The 27,900-nt window shown below is 53.7% G+C and overlaps 7 protein-coding genes across 7 annotated transcripts; 3 read left to right on the top strand and 4 right to left on the bottom strand.

Moving 5' to 3' along the window:
* Positions 1 to 283: 283 nt before the first annotated feature.
* Positions 284 to 2,498, top strand: FAA4_1 (long-chain fatty acid-CoA ligase; the record flags this gene model as incomplete). The annotated part of the gene is made up of 3 exons (XM_062877486.1): positions 284 to 1,151; positions 1,215 to 2,350; positions 2,412 to 2,498. 3 exons carry the CDS (start codon positions 284 to 286, stop codon positions 2,496 to 2,498), a joined length of 2,091 nt encoding a protein of 696 aa, XP_062733264.1.
* A 7,770-nt stretch (positions 2,499 to 10,268) lies between these two features.
* Positions 10,269 to 11,333, bottom strand: GCN3 (translation initiation factor eIF-2B subunit alpha; the record flags this gene model as incomplete). Its single annotated transcript, XM_062877485.1, has 1 exon — positions 10,269 to 11,333. The coding sequence occupies one exon, from the start codon at positions 11,331 to 11,333 to the stop codon at positions 10,269 to 10,271; it is 1,065 nt and encodes a 354-aa protein (XP_062733263.1).
* A 30-nt stretch (positions 11,334 to 11,363) lies between these two features.
* On the bottom strand, positions 11,364 to 14,229 carry QC761_303370 (uncharacterized protein). Its single transcript, XM_062877484.1, has 2 exons — positions 11,933 to 14,229; positions 11,364 to 11,863 (listed from the first exon to the last, which is right to left on the bottom strand). Exons 1-2 carry the CDS (start codon positions 13,654 to 13,656, stop codon positions 11,761 to 11,763), a joined length of 1,827 nt encoding a protein of 608 aa, XP_062733262.1. The 5' UTR covers positions 13,657 to 14,229; the 3' UTR covers positions 11,364 to 11,760.
* On the top strand, positions 11,542 to 16,416 carry QC761_303360 (uncharacterized protein; the record flags this gene model as incomplete). Its single annotated transcript, XM_062877483.1, has 3 exons — positions 11,542 to 12,862; positions 12,923 to 15,546; positions 15,596 to 16,416. Exons 2-3 carry the CDS (start codon positions 14,508 to 14,510, stop codon positions 16,414 to 16,416), a joined length of 1,860 nt encoding a protein of 619 aa, XP_062733261.1. The 5' UTR covers positions 11,542 to 12,862; positions 12,923 to 14,507.
* Positions 16,417 to 17,125: 709 nt separating this feature from the next.
* QC761_303355 (uncharacterized protein) lies at positions 17,126 to 18,175 on the top strand (the record flags this gene model as incomplete). The annotated part of the gene is made up of 2 exons (XM_062877482.1): positions 17,126 to 17,198; positions 17,261 to 18,175. The coding sequence occupies 2 exons, from the start codon at positions 17,126 to 17,128 to the stop codon at positions 17,998 to 18,000; spliced, it is 813 nt and encodes a 270-aa protein (XP_062733260.1). The 3' UTR covers positions 18,001 to 18,175.
* Positions 18,176 to 18,412: 237 nt separating this feature from the next.
* Positions 18,413 to 19,732, bottom strand: QC761_303350 (uncharacterized protein; the record flags this gene model as incomplete). Its single annotated transcript, XM_062877481.1, has 1 exon — positions 18,413 to 19,732. One exon carries the CDS (start codon positions 19,730 to 19,732, stop codon positions 18,413 to 18,415), a length of 1,320 nt encoding a protein of 439 aa, XP_062733259.1.
* Positions 19,733 to 21,280: 1,548 nt separating this feature from the next.
* Positions 21,281 to 27,899, bottom strand: QC761_303340 (uncharacterized protein). The gene is made up of 3 exons (XM_062877480.1): positions 26,829 to 27,899; positions 23,116 to 26,766; positions 21,281 to 23,061 (listed from the first exon to the last, which is right to left on the bottom strand). Exons 1-3 carry the CDS (start codon positions 27,125 to 27,127, stop codon positions 21,597 to 21,599), a joined length of 5,415 nt encoding a protein of 1,804 aa, XP_062733258.1. The 5' UTR covers positions 27,128 to 27,899; the 3' UTR covers positions 21,281 to 21,596.
* Position 27,900: the final 1 nt, after the last annotated feature.

The raw sequence follows: 27,900 nt of genomic DNA, 5'->3' as shown, positions 1-27,900 counted from the left end.
TCTGTCTGTTCTGAATTCTTATTCTCCCTCCTCCGTCCCTAGTGCCCCATCCCCTCACCAGGTCGCCTGCCTCGTCCCCTCGCTGGATCGTTTCGACGGGCACTCCCTAAAGCATCCTGTGTACCATCCAAATCCTCAAAGGTTCAAACAAACTCGGAACAAAAAGAAAGGTTCTGCATCTCCCGTCTTTACCTTGAGCCTGCCACCGGCGTCCAGCGGGTTACTACTCCCCAGCTTCCCTATTCGCGTCCACCGACCGAATCTAATATCAAAATAATTCACAATGGCCAAGTCATCGACACCCATCCAGCTCATCCCACGCATGACGGCGAAGGGCCCCTTCACTGTTGAAGTTCCCGGCCAGACTCCCGTCGAGGGCGAGACGCCAGTTCGCAGACAACCGCTGGCTATCCCAGAATTCGTCGAGCGGCCTGCTCCCGATGTCACCACCGTCTACGAGCTTGTCCGCGCCGCTGTCGCCAAGTACGGCAATGCCAAGTGTGTGGGGTCCCGCAAGCTCGTCCGGACACACCAGGACAAGAAGAAGATCAAGAAGATTGTGGATGGTGTCGAGACCGAGGTGGAGAAGTCATGGACCTTCTTCGAGATGAGCCCCTATGAGTACTATAGCTACACCGAGTACGAGCAGTTGATTCTGCAGATCGGCTCCGGCCTGCGCAAGATTGGCCTCGACAAGGCCGACCGCGTCCACATCTACGCTGCCACCAGCGCCAACTGGCTGGCGACGGCTCACGGTGCTGCCTCGCAGAGCATGCCCATCGTGACTGCTTATGACACTCTCGGCGAGGAAGGTCTCAGATACTCCATGGTCGCCACCAAGGCCAAGGCTATCTTCCTCGACCCCCATCTTCTGCCTACCTTGACCAACGTCTTGGCCGTTGCCTCGTCCGTTAAGGCTGTCATCTGGAACAGCCAGCACCAGGTCAACCAGGACCACGTGGACAAGCTCAAGGCTGCCTACCCTCACATCAACATTCTCAACTTTGACGAGCTCGTCAAGCTCGGCAAGGAGAACCCCGTTGAGCCCGTCCCTCCCACCGCCGAGGACCTCTGCTGCATCATGTACACCTCTGGCTCTACCGGTACCCCCAAGGGCGTGCCCATCACCCACAGATCCGTTGTTGCTGCCGGTAAGCAAGCATCTTGAGCCCCAGTTCCCCTCTGCAGCCTGCTGATTTTCTTGTGTTTTTCAGTTTCTGGCGCCAGCGCTATCGTCCAGCCTTATATCGGACCTGGCGATGGTCTGCTCACGTACCTTCCTCTGGCCCACATTCTCGAGTTCGTTTTCGAGCACGCCGCTCTCTGGTGGGGTTCCACTCTCGGTTACGGAAATCCGAAGACCCTCTCTGATGCCTCGGTCCGCAACTGCAACGGCGACATCCGCGAGTTTAAGCCTAGTGTGTTGATCGGCGTTCCTGCCGTGTGGGAAACTGTCAAGAAGGGCATCATTGGCAAGGTCAATGCTGGCAGCCCCGTTGTCCGCAACCTCTTCTGGGGTGCCCTTGGCCTCAAGGAGAAGTTGATGTATGCTGGTCTTCCTGGCAGCGGTCTTCTCGATGCCGTCGTGTTCAAGAAGATCAAGGAGGCCACTGGTGGTCGTCTCAGACTGTGCCTCAGCGCCGGTGGGCCCGTCTCCAAGGAGACCCAAAAGTTCATCAGTTTTGCCATCGCTCCCATGATTATCGGTTATGGTTTGACCGAGACGACCGCCATGGGTACTCTCCACAACCCCTTTGAGTGGTCTGCCGATTCCATTGGTGCCATGACCGCGTCCGTCGAAGCCAAGCTTGTCGACTTCCCCGATGCCGGCTACTATGCCACCAACAAGCCCAACCCCCAGGGTGAGATCTGGCTGCGCGGTCCCACAGTGCTCAAGGAGTACTACGAAAACGAGAAGGAGACGGCCGAAGCCATCACCCCCGATGGTTGGTTCAAGACTGGTGATATTGGTGAGTGGGACAAGAACGGCCACCTCAAGATCATCGATCGCAAGAAGAACCTGGTCAAGACCCTCAACGGCGAGTACATTGCTCTTGAGAAGCTCGAGTCCATCTACCGGTCCGTACCCGTTGTTGCCAACATCTGCGTGTACGCCGATGCCGAGCAGGCCAAGCCCATCGCCATCATCGTTCCCGCTGAGCCAGCGCTGAAGAACCTGGCGGCTCAGCTTGGTGTTGAGGGCGATAGTGTCGAGACGCTTGTGCATGATAAGAAGCTGCACAGCGCCGTCCTCAAGGAGCTCCAGGCCCAGGGTCGTGCCGGTGGTCTCTCGGGCATTGAAATCATTGATGGTGTTGTTATCGTCGAGGATGAGTGGACTCCTCAGAATGTAAGTTTTTTCTCGCACCCCTCCTTTTCACCTCTTGTCAGCTTACTAATCGTAAAATCAGGGCCTCGTGACCGCTGCCCAGAAGCTCAACCGCAGAGGCATTCTTGAGAAGTACAAGAAGGATGTCGCCAAGGCCTATGGCAAATAAATCTTGCCAGCTTGTGCACCATGTGAGGGTGATGGAACAAAAAAAAAAAACTATGATACCAGGATACCACGGATATGAATGAGTGGGGTTGTTTGGGGAAGACAGGGAGAGGGGTTGTTTGGGGAAAACACGGAGAGGGGTTGTTGAGCTAACACTTTGTTTGTGTGTGACTACTATGTGTGACATATGGGCGTCCAAACTCTCTCTCTTCTTTTTTTTTTCTTTTTTTTTGTTGATTTGTTTTGTCTTTGTTTCCTGCGGGTTGCTGTTTGGTCGTTGTCTGCTTTTTTTTCTGCGCTGGGTCGGGGTGGGAAACGAACGTATAGGAAAGATGTCTGTCACGAAGGAACGGGACTTGACTTGCGTTTTTCGGTAATGTTTTATGGATGGATGGATGGTCAAGAGTCGAGTTGAGGATTGCGAGGGAAGGGGACAGGGCAAGGCAGGACGGGGAAGATTATACCAATGCGAATGTTGATTTTGTTTGTGACGCTATCTAGGTGAACATATGAAGGAGTTTCTTATGATGGATGTCAATGTAGTCTATGACGAGTGTGCTGCTTTTATCCGTTTGTATGTCTTTGACGCTCGCTTTGCCGGCCAAACGGGCATCAATCCATTGGCGTTTACCCAGTTCCATCTGCCCACAAGTATGGCTCTGGTCGGCACAATTCTCCAGCTGGGACTTTGCTTTTCAACGAACCTCAACATGACACCTCTTTGCCTCTGTTGTGAGGTAGCTGTATGACAATCCAACTCGGACATGTCTCTCTTATATATATATCATACTTTCTTGAAACCCAATCTTGGGACCCCCATCCCCAGTTGTTCACATCATAGCTCAGCGTCACCGATGCCCTCGATACCCTACCTGCATACCAAAATGGCACTTCCTACTCACATCAGTTCTTCGGAATACAACACATACCCAGTCCATTTCCGCCTTCTCTGATGAACCTCTGTTGAGGATGACGTGGTGCTCACCCCGATAGCAGGCTCCTCACCGTGCCGTCGTCATTAGAGCCTCCTCCGACGCATCCGTTCAACCGCCCCGACGAAACCATAGCCTGGAAGCCCGTCCGGGCCAATGTCTATGTCTTGAGAACACGTATAAGATGAATGACAAAGCCATTGCACTCTCCCAGGCCGTCACCGTCACGCAATCTCGCCGGCATGTGGATTCATTCGAGATGAGCTTTGGAGACAATCCTTTCGCGTGACCCGTCCGAGGGCAACCTAAGAACCTGAAGCCCTCCTAAAGGCCACTGCTACTACGTCAGAAAAAGCGAGAACGCCAAAGACACCGTTGCGCGAAGAGTGGTTCGACTGGTTGATGGACCGGCAGGTTGACTCGCTACCTGCGCGGACAGAGCCAGACCAGACAGACAAACCCCAAACGACGTAAAGAAGATTTCACCAAGACAAGGGCACCATCGTCTCAGTCTTGACACTATCTTTCGTGTGTATTTTGGAGATGCCCCCCTCGAGAGTAGTACATTGGATTCCCAGGCAACCAACCACCAGCGGAAACTTGCCAACTCGCCCCTTCTCCCAGCTGAGTGGAGAGACTTCAGTCTTGAGCAACTACTTGAATGCGGGATCATCAAAACCTCCGATCCTGTGTTTAACCCACTGGAAGATGAGGTTTTGATTTTGACCAGTTTGTCAGAACGATTCAGATTCCATGCCAGATAGGTACCTACCTTGCTTGGCGGATTGAAGAAGGGGTTGTCGCGCGCCTGGCTAGTGGTTCTCATTGAGTTTTGAACCGCTTTCCTCAGCAGCAGGGTATGGAGCTATACGCTGTGAGTTTGAACGGTGACATCTCGATTTGATGCAGTGTTGGCTGGCTGAACTAGGTACACAGGCGGAGGAAAACACCAACGATCGGCGAGATACCTCCATACCTTAGGCTCATCGAAGACAAGACGACCTATCAGATCTAGGCTCTGGCCTCCTTCAGTGCCGTCGCAGAGCCTCTCAGTCTGGTGTGCAAGATACCTACAAGGGTGGAGAGTTTTGGTACACCTGGACTGTCCAACAGACTAATGATGATGTTTCTCCTGGTCGGATACCTACCCAGACCTATGGGCATATTTTGCCGTTTGGTATACCTTGTCGTCGATGTCAAAACTGGCGCCTGTGTCGTCAGATATCCCGTGTGCTCCTGGGACCCAGAACAACATGAAAAATACGGGCAGCACCTCGTTGACCAGTGCCCAACCTTAGCAATGGACGAGGCGAGAACCTAACCCACTCGACTTGAGATGGACACACGAATTACCATATCCTATAGGTTAGAATCATAGCTTGAATCTCACTTCGTGTCATAGCCTGACTGTTTTGCGGAGACACCCTTCCCACCTTCCTAGTCTCTTAGCTCTTCCCTGGACACCAGTTCACAAGTCCCTATATCAAGGAGACTGAGAATTACCCGGACTTTATGTCCAGGTGGACACCGCGACACGCGAATTCTTGAAGGTAAGGGCGCTACACTTGGTCATGTTCCCGCGTGTCTGCTGACATCGGAGATTGTAGAGCTCGAAAGCGGCAGTCGGGAAAAATCACGGAGCCGTCGGACACTCAGAGAGATACCTACCACCTGACCTTATTGACGAACCACCTCATTACCTTTGAGCTTGAATAGCGCCCTGTGAGCACCTGCAAGGCCCACCTTTCACCAGACCCCACACCTGGTGTTTGTTTTATGGCTGTTTTCCTGTTTACTTTTTACACTCAGAACTTAACGACTACAACTCTGTAATACTGTTTGTTGATCAGTTTTCACTTGCTTTCTTGACCTCACTTTCGCCGGCAGCGACTTTCCTAGGCCGCTACCCTACACACCCTCCACGGATCCTTTGCTGGCCAGCAACATCGACACAATTGTGGCTCAACATTGTGGGAGACGACTTGCCTGGACTTTTCTTATATATATTCACACACCTCAAGAAGAACGACCGCGGAGAGATTCATCCCTTGCTCAGTGTCATCTTACCTGTATTACCCATCGCCAGCCACTCAGTACAGGCACGTTCTAGAAAGCGGATCGACATGATGGAGAGAACGTATCCTCGCCGGAATGTGAAGCCAGCTAGCCGCCACTCCCTACCACCAGTCCGGCATGAATGCTGCTGTCTTCAACAAGTGAAAATCACTTGTTAAACGGACAGCCACCACGGCCAAGAGAAAATTTTACCCTCATCGACTGCCGGCGCTATCCTACCACACCAAGGCTCTGGCCCTCCGGCACTCCAGCCATGGAAGTTTACAGTGTCCAAACTGCGCCGGGCTGACTCGAGTTGAAGACCAAGGACAACCTTTTGCTCCCAGAGTACCCAATCCCCGGGAAACCATTCACGATTGGATGCGCGAACAGCTTAAGTGATCTCGGGATCCCAACAACCTAGGGACTTCGATTGGACAAACTACCAAACCTTTTCTCCCTGGCTTTCTCTCACAAGCGCCGACTGTCCGAGCAGCAAACCGACGCATGTTGTGGGGGGGGGGGAGGGGTGTGAACAAATTTCATCGGTCGTCGTTCAATCCTTGCCCACAAAGATGACGGACCAACGTTCGATCAAGGCCACACGCTCAAACGTTTGGCTTCTCTCGGCGTCATAGGTGGTGCGGGTGTTTTGTATATATATTCCTCATTTTACAGAATGTGCTGGGAATTGCTGTTTGACCTCTGCTTGGGGTGGGCTTTGGTGGTGGTGGTGGCGATGAGGTGGATGTGTGCGGGAGCAGTCGAGAAGTTTATGCCCGCTGACCTGGCTGCCGCCCAGACACCTTCGGCACCTCACTCTGTGGGACTGTTTTACAGTCTATGGATCGGACGAGGGCGCAAACGGTGCTCCCATGAGCCCTCGTTACCAGGAGGCTTTTATTCGTATTATTGTCCCACGCTCTCTGGGCCCATCTTACCAGAAGACTGCAAGGTGCCATCCTCAAGATCCGCCCCGAGATCGAGCTTGCTGTGGTGCGCAACCGTCGTCGACACCAGAGAACCACAACTATTGTCAAAAAGCTCGATCAAATATCGACAATATCGTCACCACGGTCGGATCAAATCCTTCAAGGTTATGTTCATTGACCTCAGCGTTGTGGGCTGCCTCGGGTGAAGTACCTGGACCGACCGACTTGCGAGCGTTGTGACATTCACTTCCAGTCATTCATACGGAGATGCCAGCTTCGCTCGTCGCAAGCTCGCTGGATACTCCTTCACCGAGCCGAGAGCATCGCGATTGTCATGCGACCAATCCTCCTGTCCCGGTATAGCGCTCTCCTTCCAGAAGATGATCCCAACAAGCCCGAGCCGTCCTTTTGCTGGAGTTCTCATTCCGGGAGCAGGTCCTAATGGGGGCAAAGCCGTGGAGGTTGGGGATGATGGCTGGGGTGATCTGCCGGTTTGAGGGCCATGAGTACGGCGAAGTGCCTGGCGGTGGTACAAGTTGCTTTTTCTGCAGACGGTGCCAGCGAGGGGAAGATTTCAGTGAAGAGAAGTCGCAACAACGATTATATATATCCCTTTTTTCAAGAAACTTGACTTGTTCTTGCGTCAGGCCAGAAAGAATACCCAGATGACCGAGGAGCACATTTTATACCTACCGTGTTGTGGTCCCAGGGACCATCACCATCAACTCAGACATTGGCGACACCTACCTACCAAGCCATTCACAGTCAAACAAACCCGGCCGGAGCAGATGACGAAAACCAGCTGATGACACCCTACTACCATGGATGGGAACAACTGTGTCACCAACTGGTATCCATGGTCTAAGGCCGTCTCCCGGGAAGGACAACGCCAGCCACTACGCTTGCCACCTTGGAGTCCAGAGCGAGAAGAAAGCCGGATGACCCGACTGCGCAGCCCGTGGAGACTTTGACTATGTCTCTGGGGCTGCGGGATACTGCCTGGTTCAACAGTCACGACAACCAAAGCCACCCCAACCCATCCTTGGGTTCCATAGCTCTTTGACATTACCTCTGCCTGGATCAGCCTCCCCGCACTCATGAGTTTGAATGGTACTGTTAAAGAAAATCGATCCAAAGTTGTGTCTACCTAGCTGTCGTGACCCTGCCGGCATCAACCCGCTTCAGCGACTCGAAGGGATGACCAGGGGCCAGACAGGGAAATACACCTGTTGCGCTGGGATGAACCTTCAGGCTCAGTACCTGGACTGCTTTCAGATAAACCATCTACCCTAGTGGAATGGGCTGCCCCTACTTCGGGGACGAAACCAACGAGCAACTTCACCTTCTCTCCGGGTCCGAGTCGCCCGTAAGGGGATTGACCAATCTACCTACCTCTTGCCCCGCGTGCATGTCTCTCGCGACAGGGCTTCTTTTCACCCAAGAGTGATGCTGGCAGCACGTGATGGCAACTTCTTGCGCCCAAACATACCTGGTAAAGAATCAAGAAGGCTCCTTGGCCATGGGGACTCACCAACAAGATTCAAGCAGAATACCCAAAACCAAACAGCGTGTATGATGGCGAGCAGATACAGCCATTTGACCGGCTTGGGAGCCGGCACCTTTGACGACGACGACGGGATTTTGAAGTTATATGGGTCATTGATTATTGGACGGTGTTCGTGATCGAGGCTTGTTCGGAATGTTTCAAGAGAGAGATGACTTGGTTGTTGGAGTTTATGAGTTTTTTTACGATGTAACGAACAGAGTGACTTGGACCTGCTTCATAATATTTAAAAGGGTGGTTGAGAAAGGGTAGAAGACAGAGAAATAAGGTGGGAAGTATGGGACACCTTATATATAGATCGTCCTGTTCGAATACTGACTTTTGAGTTGCTGAATTTTTGCTTATAGATAACTTGATCATCCATCACACATACTACATACATCACCACATGGTTGATATCTTTTCCTTGCTCACTAATTCTGGTCACCACAGCTGAATAGCTATCTGCCTACCTACACATCATAGGGTCGACATCAGACTAGCCACACAACAAATCACCGGAGTTTGGCCCACCATATTCTCGACAGCAAAGGGTGCAAAATAACAGAAACATGATCTCTGCCAGGTGATAATTCAAGAGTTCGCCCTGCGGCCCACATCACACCGCTGCATCGTAGCCGTCAAGTTGAAATCATGCCGCCCAAAGCAAGATCTCCATCCGACTGGTCCAGCTAACGGCCGAGGTCTGGTACCCCTACACTAACAGGTTCGGAAAGGCATACCTTCCGCCTTCGTGATGATCACGGCCAGTAATCAAGCGGATGCCCCGCCGGACGATCCTGATCATATCACCTTACAAGACACGGCCAACCTGAGCCAATGGACCTACCTACCGTCTTGTCCGTTGCCGGGAGAGTCAGAGTCTTCCCGCCGCCCCGTCAAAGCAGCGAAGAGCCCACTGAAGCATGCTCTCCTAGGTACCAACCTGGCTCTCTTCGAGGTGCTACGAAAGGGACCCGACAATGAAGGTGGTACTCTCACGAGGGAGTTCCGTTCACGGTGTTTTGTCTTTCTCGACGTTTTTAAGCCCAAAGAGCGCCGCCTGTTGCGTCCAACCTACCTTACCCTCGCGCTCAATGATGGAGCGCGCAGACAGGACCGCCGCAGCCCCTGAGGAGGATATCATGTGTGCGTCTGCGAGTCTGTCCTCCCCATCAACCAGGAGAAGGCCGCCCATCTGTTCCGAGAGCGCTGTTTCCCCTGCAGACAAAGTAAAGGGCATCATTTCAAGGGCATGTTCAGGCCCGACATCCGGTACCAGGTGTCTCCCAGTTGCAGATGAAAGCTGCTGGAAACCGCCTTTGCGTTGCTTTGACCAGAGCCCGTTTGGGGGAGAATTTGATGGTGGATCGATCGGTGGCTGCGTCGGACCATCTTAGCTCCTGTCTTTCTACCTTGAGACCTCCATACTCCTTTCAACCGCCTGCTCGTGGCCACTGAGCAGAAGGCGAGGGCTGGAGCTACCAGACCAAAGCCAGTCTTACTCACAGCCGGGTGAGATGTTCAAGGTGACTCGTCAGCATCCTCGACAGTGTTCCCATCGAACCCACCAAAGCAACGCCGACCATCTATTCAACCTGTTTCCCCCCGAACAAGATTCGGGACTACTTGCAAAGCTGCTGCTGCTTCCTCACGCAAGAAGACCACAGGAATACACAGGGAACCTGCCAGCAACCCGTCTATGAGTTGCCCTAACCGCGTCAGGCACAGGAGAGCTCAGTCTGATTGATCCGTTACTGGCATGAACCAAGCCTTTCAACTCTTGTCTCTCGTCTAGACGAAAAAGCTGGAGGCAAGCTGACTTGTAACCCTATGAGCGGCTAGTAGACCAGAGAGAAAGGTGAACGAAGAAACTCGAAGAAAGCTGGACGGGAATGATGTCGACAGGAAGAGGAGCTAACCTCGATGATTATTGGAGATGCGAAATAAGGCTATCATGTCCAAGATACAACAAGAGCTGTCATGTCAAATCAGAGACCTGGAAAAAGATAATTGATAGCGTTGAATGAAAGCAAGCTTGCCCATGATCTCTCCCCAAAGCGTTGTCGACCAACTTCCCAAAGCCACTGACCATCTTTAAATCCAGTGCTTCGTATCAGTCACAATGTCTATCCATCCACAAAACACGATAAAACCATCTCCAAAACAAACAAATGGGTATTTAATCCTACTTCTAACCCTTCGCTAGCCAGATCAAGGCCCATCGGTCATAAACCTACCCTAATTTTCCCAACCTGAACGCCCATCACGATACCCCCAAAACAGTTCATGCAAGTGATTTGACTACCTTATATGTAATCATCAACCAACTCCCAAATCTGCCACGTCATCTTAACGCCCTGCTCCGTAATAATACCATCAATCAGCTCCGGATCCGTATAGTCCACCTCATCACTCTCCTGAAGCAGCTGCTCCTTAACCAGCTCATTGTTCAGATCCACGCCAATATTCTCAAAGCGTGTGATATCCCTCTGCCTCACTCCCATTTTCTTCACGATTGGATACGCGATCGGCGTCTTCCTCACAATCTTGTGCGTCTCTGCCGCGACATAAAACCTCTTCATTCCTCCGGGGATGGCTTTTACCAAAGCTGCCAGCTGAGCGGTGCCCATTCCGGAGATGATACCTCCATTTTGCATGATAGCCTCTGTCCCCACCAGAACAAGGTTGATCTTCTTTTGGTTGGCAAGAACATAAGCGACCTTGTTGGGGACGATTGTCTCGACTTCGAGGCCCGCTTGGCGGAGCTCATCCACGGCCGCTTGGGAGCGGGTGTTGGTTGGTTCGGTAATGTAGATTACTTTGAAGTGCTTTGACTGGTCTGTCGCCGCCCTCAGAAGAATCTTGGTTACTGTTCTTGACCCGCCAGCGGTGAGGACAATCTTCTCGTCTGAGACGTAACGGGCGCCCCAGATGGCGATGTTGTCCCTTGCTGCTTGGGCACGCTGAGCAAATAGTTGCTTGTTGGCTACGAGATGCTCGCGAGTCTGGTCGAAGGACATGGGCTCGGTCAGGTTGGAGCTGGAGGATGCTGCCGGTGGCGGCCTAAGCGACCGGAGCAGGAACTGCTCGAAGAGATCTGCGCCCGCGAGGATGGGGAGGGGGTTCGGGGCCGAGGCGAGGAGGAGGGCCTTTTGGTGCTTGACCTTTTCGACGAGCTCCATCGAGGTTACGTATGGGGTTACGGAGAGGAACTCGATTAGGGACTCGATGGCGGCAATGGGCATGGTGATTTCCCTGTCTGACGACAGAAGGCTGCGGTAGGTCGCGACGATGTCGAAGTCTTCATTTTGGGGCTTGGGGTGGACTGGGAGGTCCGTAGAGACGGGCTTTGTTTCTTCGTCGGTAGCCATGATGTCGTGGAAAATGTGCTGGTAGATGAGGCGGTAGAATGTATGGAGTGAGAAGGGTGGAAGTGGGATGCGTCTAAGCATGCGATTGTTGGTGTTAAGTCTGTGCTGGGAAGGGTCTGACTCGAGCTAAGATTTGGCAGGGTTAAAGATGCAAGTTTCAGGGCCTCGAGGGTTATCCAAAGTTAATTCATCAAGGTTCTTTCCATTTACGGTTTCGATGACTCAATGGGAAGCTTCGTCCATTGACAGGTCGAAATGCCACGTCTGACCGCCTGCCCCGCCATGGTGCACCCCGCGGTGAGGGGTCTTATCTTATCAAAGTGTAAGCCAATCCGGTGGCAGGACTTAGATACAAATTGAGAGGCCCGTTGGAATTCTCATTTCCCAACACCACTCAAGCTCATCATACCTTCATCTCCTGATCTACTTATGCCTCCTGCTGTGTCTGCTTTCTCGGCAGTAACTGCTGGCCTTTATTACGCAGGAGTTCATCGCGCTGTTCGATCAAGTCTTTTTGGATATTGTGCAACCTACCGTGATTTGGTCAGCATTCAGAGAACCATGAAACAGCACACAATACAGTATCTAGGGGTTCTTACTTCCACACGACCTCTACAAAGAATTCTTCCAGTTTTGTCTTGTCAACGCCTGGTGGGTCTCTCGATTTGAGGCAGAACTTGACGGCGGAATAGAAGTCGCTTCCTGCTTTCTTCGCCCTCTTGTTGTCTTCATCGTCGTCGTCGTCAGCCAAGACATCGTTGAAAATCGGCCTCAATTCTTCGAGCGATTTCTTGACTATTGGGTCCGAGGTCGAAGAGTCGTGGTATCCGAAGAATATCGAGTTCACGTCAACAACAGCCTTGTTGACCTGGATTTCCTGTAACGGGCGTCCCAAGCCAATCTCGACCAAGATCAACCCCAGTGAGAAGAGGGGGTATCTTTGCAGACTCGAGGCCACATTCTTGTCCTTTGGATCATCGCTCAGCTTCGACTGGCACCAACATGGCTTCAGCGTCGCAGTCCCATTGCCCGACCCATTCGGTGTGGCTGGTGCCGCAGCGCAAGCCGCTGGCGGCACATCCTTGTCATCACTGCTAAGGCCTTTAACCGCAAACAGATACCGCTGGTCGACGAGGAACGTGCTGTTGGTAGTAGTGTCGAGAGACGAAAGGTCATACTCCTGGATATTGCAGCTACATACCCAACTCATCCACTTGGACTTGAAAAAGAGCAAGCAGAACTCGGAAATGTGGAAAGCTCGCTTCATTTTCCATATTTGATGATCGATCTTGCGTACTGGGTCGTCCAAGGACTCCCTCGCTGATTGCGAGCTTAGTTGGCTGCGCAGTGATGTAGGCTCTGGTAGGTTGCCAACGACGTTCTGAAGCTCTTCTAGCTTCATGGTTACGCGTTGACCTTTTGTTACCAGCTCGAGCCCTGCTTCACCGCCACCCGCATGACCGGAAACGACGTCGAAGGCTTCGGAGAAAAGCGTCTTGCATCTCTCGGGCACACGAGTTGGGTCTGGGGTAAGGCGAATTCTTTTTCTCCTATTCATGTAGTCTGGTTGGCTGACTAGGAGAGTGTAGCCGAGGCTTTTGGTCTGAGATGCTTCTGCAATCACTTGCGATCTTGGTTCTACCCCGTCATGCGGGCGCTGGCGAAAGAAGAGGTCGAGCTCGATATCCAACTCGAGTTTTCGACCCCTACCCAAGCAGCAGTCCCGAAGCTGGTTGGACGTCAACCATGTGTGCATGGCAAGCTTCACCAGGTGGTGCTGGTGTCCAAACTGATGCAGAGCCGAGGTCTCGGGTGGCCGTGGTTCTTTTTCTCCAAAATCTTGACGTCTCCAGAGACGCCAGTAGGCCTCGTCGCTCATCGTATCCAGGCCCAAGACGAGCGTGTCAAGGGTTTCGAGGATTCTGTTTATGTTGCCACCCGATCGGAACAAGACATCCCGCCCCTTTTTCCTAAAGACACCGAAACAACCTCCTCCCCGGTCAATCCTGCGAGTGTTGAGCAGCTTTTGCAGCTTGGCCACCTCGTCTTGGATACACTTGACGTGCTCTGTTATTTCAGAAGCGGAAGAGCCCCAGAACTTGGACTGCAGGCTTCCTTGCTGTCCCGCCTCCTCGGAATACACCATCCACCGCCATTGCCACTTTTCTATGTTTTTTATGATCTTGAGCAACTTCACCCAGCGAGCGCGGTCGAAGAATTCGTAGTTCTTCCAATCGGTCGCGTCGGAAGCGAGGGACGGGAAGGCATCGCGGAAAGTTGTGATGATACTAAGGATCGTCCCAAAGAGTGAGATTGCCTCCATTGCGCCTCGCGAATGACCTTGGGCTGATTAGACCGAAGCCTATTGCCCCAGGTCACTCTATCGTGTTCAGATGGGCTGAATTGGCTTTCCTAGGCTGAGCGTCGGCGGTATTTCGGGTTACTGCTGGAGAGGTGCATAGATCGAATGGCGGGGCTGGAGCACAGGGTGGAGAGCGAAGTGAAAGGCACGCAAGGCCTCACCTTCGTCGAGTTCGCAATTCGCGATGATGGCGATGGGGGCACGCGGAGGCGTAGTACTGTCCCAGGAGAAGTTCTCCGCCAGAACAGAGCGTGACGGTCGCATGAAGAGAGGGGAACACCCCATGCGCCAGATTTCCCTGAGGTGTGGCCGAGGGATGCGCCAAAGGCAAGGCTGGGAGTAACACAACACCAAGTGGGTGGCCTCTTATGTGTTGTCGCTGCCCAATTTGACCTATAGCCGCCAACATGAGCTGCGATGGCTGGAGCGGTCCAGTGATTCCTGCGGCACAGTTGCATGAATGCACCCGAGCTATGGTCGATTGAGGTTCGCTGATTCGCCTTTATTGGACGGAACGCCTGCAGCTGAGCATCGAGACCCATACTCACGACCATATCTGGTGTCGGTCGGTCAACCTTGCTGCCAACCTGCATTTGCGACGCTGGCATTGCAAAACCGACATGGGATCACCCCTCGCAATCAGTTCTCCAACGGCGCCGACGTCAAGGCTTTCTGCCCTCTATCTACATTCGCCTCGAATATCTCCAGCTCCGCGTCTGACGTCGCTGTCGGCGACATACGACTCGACCTCAGCAATCACCCTTGTGGTTCACTCTGCTTTTGTGTGGAAGATTAGAATCTAACACCAAAACATGGCTGAGGTCGATGGCGTCGGCATCGCCGCCATTATTCTAGCTGCTGGCGCATTCATCGTCTCGGTCGTTTTTCTTGCCGCCCATTTGTTTTCTAAACCCACCGGCTTCGACCACTGGGACAGCGGAATGATGGGCAAATGGGCCGACTACAGAAAAACGAAGACTTACGGCTTGTTATCCTTCTCGCGGGGACGACGGACCGTGACAGAAGCTGAGTTACCGGTCATCTTCCTCGCTCCTCGCAACAATGCGCGCGGCCCTGTTCAAGGCAAGCCGATCTGGTATATCGATGGCTCGCGCCAGAGCTGTGAGGACACCAGAGTGATCTACGATCCGGACCCTGGCCCCTCGAGCTTCGGAGATAAAAAGATTCATACAGTTCATAACGAGCGGGCGTCTTGGGTGAGGTTGCTGGAGACGATTCAAGGGATGGAGAGAGACTCGATAGCCTGGGAAATGGACATGTGGCGCAGTGTTGAAGGGGTCAATGCTGGTGGGATTTCGAGGATATCACGCAATTTCGAGTTTCCGACTTTGGCTGTCGGCGTCCAAAGCACCATCCGCACATTCGATGAGACGTCCGTTTTACGTCGGCCTTATGCCACGACAACCATTACCCACCTGATCGAGCTCACGGCGACATTAGGCCTCTACTGGAAGAGGTTCGACCAGGACGAGGATGTGTATCGAGCCGAGGGAAATGGAATGAGCATCCACGGATACCGAGTGCGCGAGTTTGGTCTCGTCTTTACGTTTGCAAAGACGGGCATCACGAACTTCAGGAACCATCGCGTGATCCCGACGGAGGAAGTAAAGGAGCTCTGCTATGGAAACGTACCAACGATCTATCGCCTTCGAGACTGGGAGGATAAAACCCTGCGTAATCCTGATGCGACCAGGAGGCAGAAGGAGCTCAAGACATTGCAGCTAGGAAGCCGTCGAGAGATCGCTGCGACACTCTCTCTGATAGGATGCGACAGCAACACGATTGAGCATTTCTCGAAGGGACATTCCCGACAAAACCACTTTTTCCCAAGTATTTAGCATCACCCCTTTACTTGAAGTCAATGCTAATCCGGTGATAGTTATTTTCGAGCTTCTAGGAATGCTCGGCCGCACTCTCCATCAAAAGGACCGTTGTTACACCTATCTTCCGAACCCCACCATATATGCCTGGGAGACGAGGGCTTTCTCATTGAGGTTACTCCTCACGGCCTTTTCCCATCATCTCGATACAATCGCTGCACGGGACGACTCGAAGCGGACGTCGTCCGACCTGGAAGTATTAGCCGAGCAAGCGGCCATACTGAGAGAAAGCCTGCCCCCTACAAAGGACGAAGGCTATGACCCCAAGCAACTCAATGTCCTGAATGACTCCATCAGCGCAGCCGACGCCATCCTCGCGGCGGTTCCCAAGCCGCTGGTTCTAGATGTGATTCAGCGACACATCCATACCGTGCATTCGGCCCTCAACCCAGAGCATGGGGAAAAGCCTATCCGCTCGCTCGTCAACCTACTCAATGCGCCACGCGGCGAGCGCGAGGCGGAATTCATGGCAGCCTACTTCGATGACGTCCGCCCAATAGTCACAGACATTGGCTTACCAGACCCGTCCCGATTCCTGTGGGCTCGGCTGGAAGAAGGCGCCAGCTTCGACTCCAACGGCGAGAAAACACGCCAGATCGAAGCCGAGTTGCGGCAACCGGCGGGCGACAAACCAGCACCCACACCCCGGCTTGCTCGAGACGACACGGAAGCGAGGATAGACCCGGGGCGGAACACGGTGTGGTGCACGCTGGTATTTCGGATGATTTGCTGGCTGCTGCTGCACAACTTTGATCAGAACGATGTGCAGATGCCAAAGAGTGAACTGTTGGGGAGTCGGTTGCCAGTGTATATTATTTAAGGGAACGGTTTTGGATATTTCAAGGGTTGGATACCTATTCGGATTAGACGTCTATAGACGTCCATAAGTGACAGCTTCACAAGCACCCTTTACAGCTCGAACTGCTGCTATCTGTGACTGCCTGCCCAGCAAACAATGGGCCGGCTTATGATGTTCTGCTACAGCAGTTCGTGATCCTAGGTCTAGAAAGGGCGCAGTGAGCTTCGTGTCCAGGCTTCGTTTCTGAAATAGAAGCACCTTGGTCGCAGTTAGCCTGAGGAGTCCAAGGTACGTTACACAGCTACTGCCATGTACGTCGAGGGACAATGCCCTTCTTACAGACTCGAGGTCCAACAAAACGTGGCACATATAACACAATGCGCATTCATATGTGACTCGTCATCATGTAACTGAAGCATAGCCGCTCTTTCTCACCTGTTCTCCACCTAGGACTTTGACCTCTTACCGGGACGCTCCGACGATTAAAGCGGGGCACCGAGCTAGGCAACGGGAGCAAGCGGGGTGATGTGCATGGGGAGAAAGCTTCCCCAGCCAGCATCAGATCCAGGGTCCCGCTTGCATAAACAGGCGCCTTGTTTCAGGGTCCTCTTGTGTCTGGGATATATATATCATTCCAACTTATCCCATATTTTGACCTCAGCGCTTGACAACAACAACAACAGCAACAACTATCTCTCCAACAGTGTTTGCTCACCCCCTCTCACCAAATATGGACCCCGCCACCACCATCGACCCCGCCACCGGCCAACCCCTCCCCCCAGACGCCATCGTCCGAGTCCTCCGTTCGTTTGATCCCCCCCCTCCCCCTCCCTTTCACCCCCCCCAGCTAACTTTATACCTGTAGACATAACCCCCAAAGTCCACATCTACACCCTCCCCCCCTCCTCCCCTTCCTCATCAACCTACCTAGCCAGCTCCTGGACCTCCCTCCCCCAAAACCCAATCTTCACCTCCCGCCTTCGCATCCTCGAGACGTCGCTCTCGCCTGAGACTACCGAGCTCAAAGTCGATATCTTGCTCGAGTCAACCACCAGCTCCTCGGATAATAATGGACAACCTCAGTTATTCGCAGCAGCGCCCTACACCACACCCGCAATCGTCACCCCATGCAGCGACTCCTCCCGGTTCTTCGCATTAAGAGTGTCCGACCCCGGGACGGGAAAAAAGGCGACGTTAGGTGTCGGGTTTGAGGAGCGGAGCGACGCTTTTGATTTCAATTTGGCGTTGCAGGAGTGCGGGAAATCGCTAGGTTTTGGGGGGCAGCAGCAGCCGGAAAGGGAAAAGAAGGAAAAGACTGAAGAGAAGAAGGATTGGAGTCTGAAGGAGGGGGAGACGATTACGATTAATCTCGGGGGGAAGTTTGGGAGACGAAACCAGGGACAAGGGGGGGAGAAGAAGGAGGAGGAGGAGGGAGGAAGGGGGAAGAGTCTGAATAGTTTTGCTTTGCCGCCACCACCTGGAAACGGGGGAGGGGGCTTCAGTCTTCCCCCTCCGCCGCCTAGTGCCAGTGAGGCGAGACGGCAGAAGAGGTTGTCGGCGCAGCAGATGGGGTTTGATGATGGGGTTAATGGGGAGTTTGCTTGATGGAGGAATGATATGAGATGGGCATCTGAGCGAAACAGCAAAGCGAGTCAAGTGTTTGGCGGTGGTCAGCTATGAGAGACAACACACTAGAGTAAATATTTGCAAAACATATGGGGTAGGTAAGGTAGGTAATTTATAGTACAAGTTTTCCCTGCTTTCCAGTACCAGTCTGATCTGATCGTAACTGCTCATAATAAGATAACGAAAAAGCAAAAACGCCAACAAAACATTCCCAACACGCCCCCCCACCGCCGCCCCCGACCTCTTTTATATATTGTTTGTTTTGATGATGCTTATTTATACATACCCCTCTCTGTCCCTACTCTTGTCAGGTTATCGCTTTCTAATAAAAGTCCAAACCTTTCTTCTGCCGTTAAACGTAAAAATAAAATAAAAAGAATATTAACCTTGCCTAGGAAGCCAAACTATTCTTCCTGCTCCTCGGCCACAAGTCCTTCAAACTCGGCAAGCTCATCCTCTTATCCCTCGCCCTCAGCGCCAAGGGAACAGCATGATGGCTCAGCCTCTTCAGCTTCTTCTTCCACGCGTTGACATCCTCCGGCTCGGAGTCGTCCTCCTCCGTGGCCCAGGTCGAGTCATTCACGTTGACCACCTTCTCACCAGACGACTTGGAATCTTCTTCCTGTCTCGTCGTGGTAGTGGTAGTGGTAGTGACCCGGATAGCAGTAGAGGGAATAGGAGCGTCATTATCGGTCTCAGTTCCGGGGTAGGACTCCAGCTCCTCTTGCTTGATGGGCATTGACTGCCCTGGGATATCGGACTCTTCTGTGGTCGCAGTGGAGGAAGAGTCCGGTTCGGGAATCGCAGTCTTGGGGCCGATTTCCTCAAGACCATGATTGTCAGAGGTAGGCCGGAGTGAGCGGGACCAGATGTCTTCTGAGAATTGCACCGCGGGGGTGAAGCAAGGGGACATTGGGTCCAGGGCGGCGGGGTGGCCTGGGTCGTCTTCTTCGTAGATCTCCTCGTTCTCGTAAAAGTACTCTTCTCCTCCCCCGGGAGAGAAGGGGGCCGCGGTGGCGGTCAAGGGGGTCTCTTCGTAGTATTGCCCTTGGGGATGGTAATGCACGCCGGCGGTAGCCGCAGCGAGAATGGGGGGGTATCGCTGCATGATGGGGAGCAGCTGAGGAGGGAGAGGCTGGTGGACTTGCATCCAGCGGTCTCGGTTTTGGAGCTCAATGTGGAGCTCGCCGAGGCGGATGAGGATGAGCTGCTCTTGCTGGGTACTTTCGCTGATCTTGTTCTTGAGAGAGGACATCTCCCTTTTTGACTTCTTGGCCTCGGCGGGTGCCTGGTTGCCCGACATGAGGGCCTCGAGAGCGGCATACTTTTGGAAGAGCCGGGTGGCACGCTGGCCCTGCTTTTGGAGGTTGTAGACGAGGTAGGACCGCTCGTTGTGCAGCTGCTCGAGCGGTCGGGGGTCGAGGCTTTGGACAGCTGCTACATAGCTGCTCGCCCTGAAAGAGGGCGCCGTCACCGGGGCAGCAGTCCCGGGAAGTTGTGGCCGGGAACAGTCGTAGGTATGTGACTTTTTGGGTGCATTTGGCCTCGCAGCAGTCTTGCCGTTGGCCTTGGCAGCCTGGCTGTTGGCATGACCTTTGAGGTGACCGTTGATGTGGTGATCAACCTCCTCATCCCAAGTACCAATAGCCCGAGTGAGAGACGGAAGTCTGGCGCGCCCCCTCTCGGTTGGCGAAGGCTCAGTGGAATGCATCCTTCTTTTTGAGTGTTGAATACCTTACCCCGTAGATCGATCAAGGCCGTGTGTTGCTGGTCCGAACTAGTTCAGCTGGATCAGATGAACCCCCTTGGACCCAACGAGTATCATTCATGGCCACGTGGGATGGTGAGGAGACAAAACTTAAATCTTGATGAAATGTGTAGTGGAGACGGAGGAAGACGGTGGTCGACAAAGAAGTTGTCACTGTGCGTTTAACCCCTGATATCAGGTTTCTAGTATCCCGCTCCTCTCTTTATGGCGGCTCACTAGCCATGAATGAGCGAGTCTACGCCACATCCACCCTCCCTTTGGTCTCCAACAAAGCCAGCCGATAGAAATCTTTAGCATTATCAAGTTTTGATCTCGACCCGCTCCTGCGTCGAAAGTTCGACGAGTTTGAGAGCCATGACGTTGACATCGTCTGATGGAACGGGCAGTGGAGGTTAAACTCCTGCCTATCGGGTGAGCTGCAAACCCTCCAATGCCAGTTCGGTTCTGCCGTCTTCCCGGAAGACGATAACCTCTTCTTTTGTCTTTGCTCGAAGAATCGCAGCGTAATCGTACCTGGTGTCCCGAACCATCCCCTTTTTCTCTCAGAGCATGGGCTGCCACTTTGGTCTTGTCGGATGGCTATTCTCGTCGTGTCTACGTCCGCAGGCGATGCAGTTGGCATCAGCTATTGCATGAACTTAGAAGATGCCATTACAAATTGATATCGAGTGATAGTCGGGAGCTCCTTCCCTCAAACTCCACATGTGCCTTCCCAATCTGCTACCAGTCAATAGACAAGGAAGGTGCTCCCCAACGTCACTCGCTTCCGGTTCCTTCCCAGTACAGGTAGAACATCATATCAGACCTACCCCCATAGGCAATCATTCCTTGAATATAGCTCCCTCCAACGTACTGACTTCATATACCACTACCGATGCCTCTTCATTCATCGCTCTGATCTCTCTCACCTACAACATTGCCGAACAGCCTGCCAGCCCCTTCCACAAAGAACCCCTCTGCCATCGCATCTCGTCACCTACCATCATCGGCCACACCGATCCGTCACACACCTCTCAGGTACCCGCTCCGTCTCAATCGGGCCCTCACACCCATCGTCCCACACATCATCATCGTCGTTGTCGGCCGGCCCGTCCGTCTCTTCCTCCCCGATCTCCACGTGGAAAATGAATGAAACCGATGCCATTGTCATTTCACCACCCTGTCTGGGCAACCGTCGCCACGGTGTCTGCCACGTTTTGTTTCACGATTTCATGGTCGTCGGGTCGGGACCGAAGAGGAGGTTTTGTTGGATGATGTAATCCTTTTTTCTTGATTTTCTTGCTGCATAAAAATTGGGGAGTTGATACCGGGATGGTTGATTCGGTCCCGGCAGGAACCATGGCCATGGTCATTTTCGAGTTGTGAATTTTGATCATTGATGACTACCTATGGCAGAGACCAAACAGGTGAGATTTCCGATGAGGTGAATTGGGCGCTGTTTGTTGATGATGGACATGGTAATGAAGGGCCGCTGATGGTGTCTTGTGGAAGTAATCCCAGAAGCAAAAGACATGGGTGTTGATGACGAAGCGTGATAACTGGTAAATATACTAGGTGCTTTGCAATGATTGATGACATGATATGATATGATGATGATTCTTATTAATAATACCCCCGGCAAAGAGATTGACAATAATCGACAAAAAACAACAGACAAAAAAACAACTAGTAAAATATCCAAGACGATGTTGCGAAAAAAAAAAATAACCCCCCTCCCTTCCAAAATAACACCTTGTATCGCGACATCCAAAACATTTTTTTTTTCTTCTCTTACTCATCCCCAACCAACCTCCACACACCCCTTTTATTACATAGCAGCCAGCTCATTATCAATCTCCTTATCCATAAACGTCCTCTTCACCCCTGTAATCTCGCACTGCAGCCTCTGCTCGACCAACGCCCTGACCTGCTTCTTGGTCACATTGTCCAAGTCCACCTCCCTCATCACACTCCGGATAGCCTCCACAATCGCCTGTTCGTCTGGGCCGTGACCCAAGCCACGCTGGAAGTCAAAGGACCCGGTGGAGGCGTGCCCGAGGTCCGAGTGCATGCCCAGTCTGCTTGGCCCGCCAGAGAGCATAGTGCCGGTGGACATCCTATTGCCCGCCAGACCCCCCGGGACGGCGAGGTTACCACCGCCGCCTATTGGCGGGGTTCCTGTCATAGTGCGGAGGTTGGTCACGCTGGGGCGAGCGCCGGGGTAGTCTTGATAGGGGGAGTTGGAGTGTCTGCGTTGCATTTCTGCCGCGGTGCCCATTGATAGCATTGACTGCCGGTGGGCGAGGGGGTTGTCAGAGTAAGGGGTTGCGCCGGCAAAGGTGCTGGTGCGGGTCATTGGGCCGCCGGGAGTGAAAGGCGTGCTCGGGGTAGGGGGCATGTAAGCGCCCGCACCGCGACCGGGAAGACCAGTCAGGACGGAGGGCTGGCGGATGGAGGAGTAGACTGACTTCATGTCGTCCATTTCGTATTGCTCGTTGAAGACGTTCATGTGCTCGTCCATGACCTTCTCCCCGTTGTAGCCGCGGCGGCCTGGGAGGCCGTTCATGGTCGCGTAGTCGTCCCACCGTTGGAGGGGGATGGAGCGAGGGTCAAAGCCCTCGTCGTCGACGGCAACGACTTGCTTTTTGCCCGATTCCCCAATGACGATGCGGGTGTTGCCCCAGGTGAAGTTGTCTTGGTTCCAGAAGGAGTAGATTGGGAGGATGAAAGAGTAGATTGGGAAGGCGAGGATGTAAATGATCATCCAGCCTACGTGCTGCCATTGACGCTTGAGGATGAAAATCAGGGCTTGGAGGCCGTACACGGCTGCCAACATGATGATGGAGATCAAGGGGAACTGGCCGGTGCCGGAGATGACCGTGTACAAAAGCCAGCCGAGGTAGACGCAGGTGGCGGGGAGGATGATGGTACCGGTGAGATCGATGAAGACGACGAAGCGCATGGAGAAGAAACAGAAGCCGCACATCTCGGGGAGGAACATCAGCTCGACCAGGTTGTGGATGGTCGAGTTGATCCAACGACGACGCTGAGACAGGAGAACGGACCACTTGTCGGGGGCGGCGGTTTGGCAGTAGGCGTCGGGGATGAACTTGTAGGACATGTAGGGGAAATATCTGGTCATGAGTGTGGTGAGGTAACGATCCTCACCGAGAGAGAGCAGATTCTTCTTGTGCAGGGTGTCGACGTGGCAGTCGCTGTAGTCACGGATGACCTCGTCGGAAATGATCAAGGGCTTGCCACGGTCAGCGGTGCGAAGACGGTACATGGTGAAGCTGGGATATTGTTAGCAAAAATCCACGAACAGCACTCAATGAAGAAAAACATACCAGCCCGGCAGGCAGGTAACGCTGCCGAAGAGAGACTCGAAAGCCTTGGCGAGATGATGAGAGATGTAGTACTCATAAACCTGAATCATAGTCCACCACGAACGCTCCTCATTCTGCAAGCTCGTCTCACCGCAGATACCAGCAATCTTGGCGTCATTGGCACAAGCGGCAACAAGACGGTTCAGAGAGTCTTCCCGGACGCAGGTATCGGCATCAACCATGAAGAGATACTCGTACAACTCAGGGTCCACACCGATAACATTGTTGATCTGGTGGAACATCTCCAACTCGAGCGGGCTCATAGGGGCGCGGTGGTGAACACGGTTGAGGAAGCTCATCAGCAGAATCTGCGAGTCACGCTTGCCACGATTACCGGGCTTGGTCTTGTCCTGCTCAGAGGGCTTGCCAACCTTGACAACCACAAGATAGGGGACCACGTTGCCTTCGTACTCGTAGAGACCAGAGTAGACCTTGCCATAGTTGAGCTGTTCGCTGCCCGCACCGACGGACTTGAAAGGCAGGGCGGGAGGATCTGTCTTGGGGTCGACACCGAGAATATCCAAGACGATCTTGGGGGTGGGCCGGTCGTTGCCTTCACCGACAATGACACCGTCGCAAATGACGCAGATCAGCTTCCTCTTGTTGTCGTACTGAAGAGCCGTGAGAGAGTCGAGAGCTTTCCTGAGAGAATCTTCGCCTTCAGTGTAGGCGGGCACCTGGCAGATCACGAACTTGTCCTGCGGGGACGGGCGTCTCTTGGAGCCGAACTGCAAGGCAGACACGAACTTGATCAAAATGACAGCGCAGATCATGCAAGAGAAGCCGAGCAGAATCCAGTTGTTGACCTGGCACCTGGCGCTGTAGCGGAAATCAGGGGTACCAACGTAAAACCGGTTGTTCAGGCAGTTCAACGTGTTGCCGATGTTGTTGCCCTCTGTCGTGTTGGCCTTGGCCCAAATGTTGGTGATTTGCTCAGTGAGGTCCTCGCCAGGGTTGTTCTTGACCAGGTTGGTGAGCTGGGTGTTGAGGAAGGTGTATCTGGGGATGTTCTCGTTGTACTGCTGGGTGTCAAAATAATCGCTCAGGTCATACACCTTGCCCTCATAAATGAACCAGTATTTGTTCTCCTCGCGGCCTGCCGCCTTGATCTTGTTGGAATCCCAGACCAGTTCTCCATGGTAGAATTCCTTCATGCGAGGCAAGAACCTCTTGGTATACCAGTCAGCATCCGCCATTCTACCAGTGCCACCAAAGCCAGACTTGTGGATGGCGTTGGCGTTCTCAATCAGGGAGTCGTTGGTCCGAAGAGCAACTCTGTCATCCTCGATGCCGAGTCTGGGGCAGGCAAGCAGCAGCGGAATCTCGATGTAGGGATCCATGTCGGCGCCTCCCATAGGCTGCATGAACTCCCTGTTCGTGGGTTGTCTCGAGGTGCCGTGGTTGAGCTTCCAGAACTTTGTAATGTCGTATACCTTGCCACGGTGACTGACCCAAAAGTCATCTTCTCCGTTGTGATTAAGAACCTCGTTCCGCGTCCAGGCCTTGTCGAAGTTGGGGCAGAGTAACTTGCCGAAGAAGATGATCCAGAAAACGATGATGGCGTTGATGAAGAAGATGATGAAGCAGAGAACAAGCTTTTCACGCCAGGCCATCCGCACGTCAGGTCGCTTCATACGACCAACCCATTTGAGGAGAGGTGATGGGATCCACCACGTCAAGGCCCAAACGACAAACACCCAGATCTTTCTGGATGTCTCGATCGGTCGTTCCTCGATGTGCTTTCCAGTGGCGAGATCAGGGTCGAGATCACCAGCGAACTGGTCCACGCCATTGTAAAAGACCTGACCCTTGTAGGTATCGCCCTTGGTACCCAGACCATAGTCACCAGGGGTGGCATTTTGCATGCCCGTCATGGCGGTGGGGGCAATGGATGGGGCTCTCATGGCTTGAACGCCACCAACACTGGGCTGGCTCATGTTCCTCTGGTGAACACCCACAAGCTGATCGTGGCTGCCATTGAAGGATGAGTTGGCAAACGGCTGCTGTGGTGGGAAAAACCCGCTACCGGTGGCAGAATACCCAGACCCGAGTGTTGGCGGCATCATGTTAGGCATGCTTCCCAATCTCTCCTCCATGGGCTTGATATCCAGCATCGTTTCCGCCTCCCACCAGGCATTTTCCCTCATCCAGACGCGCTCAGAACCAACCACCACCTCACCGTTGCTCCATCCGCGCTCCAGAATCCAACTTTCAATGCCATCACGACCCTCGGTGCATCCAAGAGGGCGGAACCGCTGCACAAACTCGTCAAGGTCGAAATCGGCCGTGAAGTCGAGGTGCTTGTTGCGGCGGTTTGCCCACTCTGGTAACCTCCACGCCCGGAGCTGGCGAGATACCGTGCCGGCAGACCAAGCAGAGTTTACAGACGGGAGAGCAGCCAAGCTGGCTGGGGATTCATCTGTGGGGTGAATAGAAAGGTGATACCACGCTCTGCTCGCGCCGAGAATGGCAGAGATATCCAAACGACCAATACGGCCGAGGTTGATGCCCTCGGCGGGCACAGGGAAGAGAAGCTGCTTGATGAAGCCATCGTCCTCAGCCGAGTGGCCGATCTTCTCGAGCACCTCCTCCCTCTTCTCGAGCGCATGTTGCCTTTCCCTCCCTTGCGTGCCAACCATGATTCCAAGCTCGGGCCCGCATTCAGCCACGGCGTTCTGCATCTCGCGGAGAACTGAGCTTCCAGCCGGTGCGACCTCGATGCCGTCCTGCTTCATTTCGGCGTTGATGCCGGTGGTATCATCAAAGATGCCACGCATGGCAACGGCCTTGCCGAGATTTGGGTCAGGAACCTCGAGCACCGTCAAGCAAACAGTATCGCCACTGTCGTCGTTGGCAGAGGGCGTCCTGCTTCCAGCTTCGGCACCCATTTGCGCGGCAATTGTCTCGTTGGCCTTCTTGATGACCCAGTCGACCAATGCCTCGTAGAGTCCACCGATGAAGATGGAGCGGTCGTCGGTGGTGCACTGCTTGGCCAGGATTTCAGGCTCCAGACCGAGAAGACCGCCGACATCCTCGCAGATGTCGTCCAAAACATCTTCATCCACGTTGTAGTCGATTGTGTTGCCCAACTTCAACAGACCAGCGAGAGTCGAGATGAACTTGCGGTGCGAGGATCCCTTGATGCCGATTTCCTTGAGCGCAGACCGGAAGTCGTCAGCGGCAGCGCCGTCATCGGCAGTGGGGAGGTATGATGGGGGGTCATATGTGCCGGAGCGAGCAAGGAGGCTGTAGTGAGAAGCCGCCTTGAGACCAAGGAATTCCCTCTCGGCTGGCGTGGAGGCAGAGGTGAGAAGGTAGTAAAACACGTCAAATGCACGGTGGCCGGCCTCCTGAGGAATGCGAAGGAGACCCTTCTCTGTGTCAATGCCTCCCTGGGCAAGGGCGATGGATGCCGCAGTGAGGTTACCCGTCAGGTTCAGCGTCAGGGTTACACCAAGAGCCGTTTGTCTCGGGGTCGATGGGTTGTGTGGTGTCACGCAGCGCAAAAATGGCTCGAGGGCACTGAGAGCGGTGAGAAGAAGGGGAGGGATCGAGACGGGGAGAGAGGATAGGAACGGTCGTAGTAGCGAGGGTGTAGAGGTGTGAAGAGACCTGGTCGAGGTTAGCAAACCATGAACAGCTGCTGGTCATCTAACGAGATGATAGCAACTCACCCCAGAATAATGCAACCATCTTCAGCGCGACGGCGAGCATGTTCCCACGCTCTGGCTGCCAGGGCAGCATCAACAGTCCCTCCGGCGCGCCCATCCGGGCCTGCTAATGAGGCGGTTAGCCATGTGTTGACGACGAGGCTAGTCCCGGCGTCGAGCCGGTACGATTGTCCCGAGAGGTAAATGTTGTGGACGGCATTGAGCAGGGTGGTGGTGGAAACCTGGGATGGCTGCTGTCCGGCACCTCGAGGCCCCAATCCCGGTTCTGAAGCCATCGAGTACATCGACATGCGGTTGGCCATCTTGTCGATGTGGAAGAGTGCGGCGCCCCTTGAGGGACACTGCTAGCCGGGTGGTGTTGTTCTCTGGCTGGCCAACCCAGGAGAGGATAGGAGTAGTGAAGGGGTGTTTGTGTTGCGTCACCAGATGTGTCGACGACAGCGAGAGTGTAGAATCTCCAGCAGCAGAGGCGGAGGGGTTCGAGCGAGTGTGCGTACGAAGGCGTTGGATGTTGTGGTGGGTAAAGGCGTCACAACCTGCAAGCAAGTTCGTCCCGTCGCGGCGGCAACGCGATGGAGGCGCTCAGCCTTCGGGCCCCTTTTTTCAACCGGAGCGAGCGAACACGGCGATGGGCCTGAAAATTAGGCCTCAGTACAGAGGCTCGAGAGATATCAACGATGGACAGGAAAAGCAAACAGAAACCGCCAGAACGAGTGAGGCGGATTGTGAATATGGCAAGAGAAGGGAACAGGCGAGGAAACACCCACAACGAGCGTCGCAGTTGCAAAGCTTCAGTTTGAACAGCGCCGGGGGGGTGGTCTGGGGGGGGTGTCTGTCCCAGAAAAGATCACCATCAGCTGGCAGCGGACTACGGCGGATTCTAGAGCTATCTGTCCATAAACGCCAAGGTGTTTCCGAGCCAGGGTGGAGCATCGATGGTGCATGATGTGCCGCGAAAAATTCATGGTGTTCCTGGTTCGATTTGGCCGATCCGGGCTGGAATGGCTTGATACTTGCAATTAACGGGCATTCCATCATGACCATTCGCCCTCTTTTCGTCTGTCTTCCCTTCGGT

The sequence above is a fragment of the Podospora bellae-mahoneyi genome, chromosome 3 (genome assembly GCF_035222275.1).
Source record: "Podospora bellae-mahoneyi strain CBS 112042 chromosome 3, whole genome shotgun sequence".
In the NCBI taxonomy this organism is placed as follows: Eukaryota; Fungi; Ascomycota; class Sordariomycetes; order Sordariales; family Podosporaceae; genus Podospora; species Podospora bellae-mahoneyi.
The sequence above is the reverse complement of the archived record's forward strand: the minus strand, read 5'-3'. Positions and strand labels throughout refer to the sequence as shown.

Coding starts and splice junctions, on each gene's coding strand:
- QC761_303370 (XM_062877484.1), bottom strand. CDS start 13,656: ATGGAGGCAATCTCACTCTTTGGGACGATCCTTAGTATCATCACAACT. Junction 11,864..11,932: donor TTTGTAGAGGTCGTGTGGAA/GTAAGAACCCCT, acceptor AAATCACGGTAG/GTTGCACAATATCCAAAAAG.
- QC761_303340 (XM_062877480.1), bottom strand. CDS start 27,127: ATGGCCAACCGCATGTCGATGTACTCGATGGCTTCAGAACCGGGATTG. Junction 26,767..26,828: donor GATGGTTGCATTATTCTGGG/GTGAGTTGCTAT, acceptor AACCTCGACCAG/GTCTCTTCACACCTCTACAC. Junction 23,062..23,115: donor GTTACCTGCCTGCCGGGCTG/GTATGTTTTTCT, acceptor ACAATATCCCAG/CTTCACCATGTACCGTCTTC.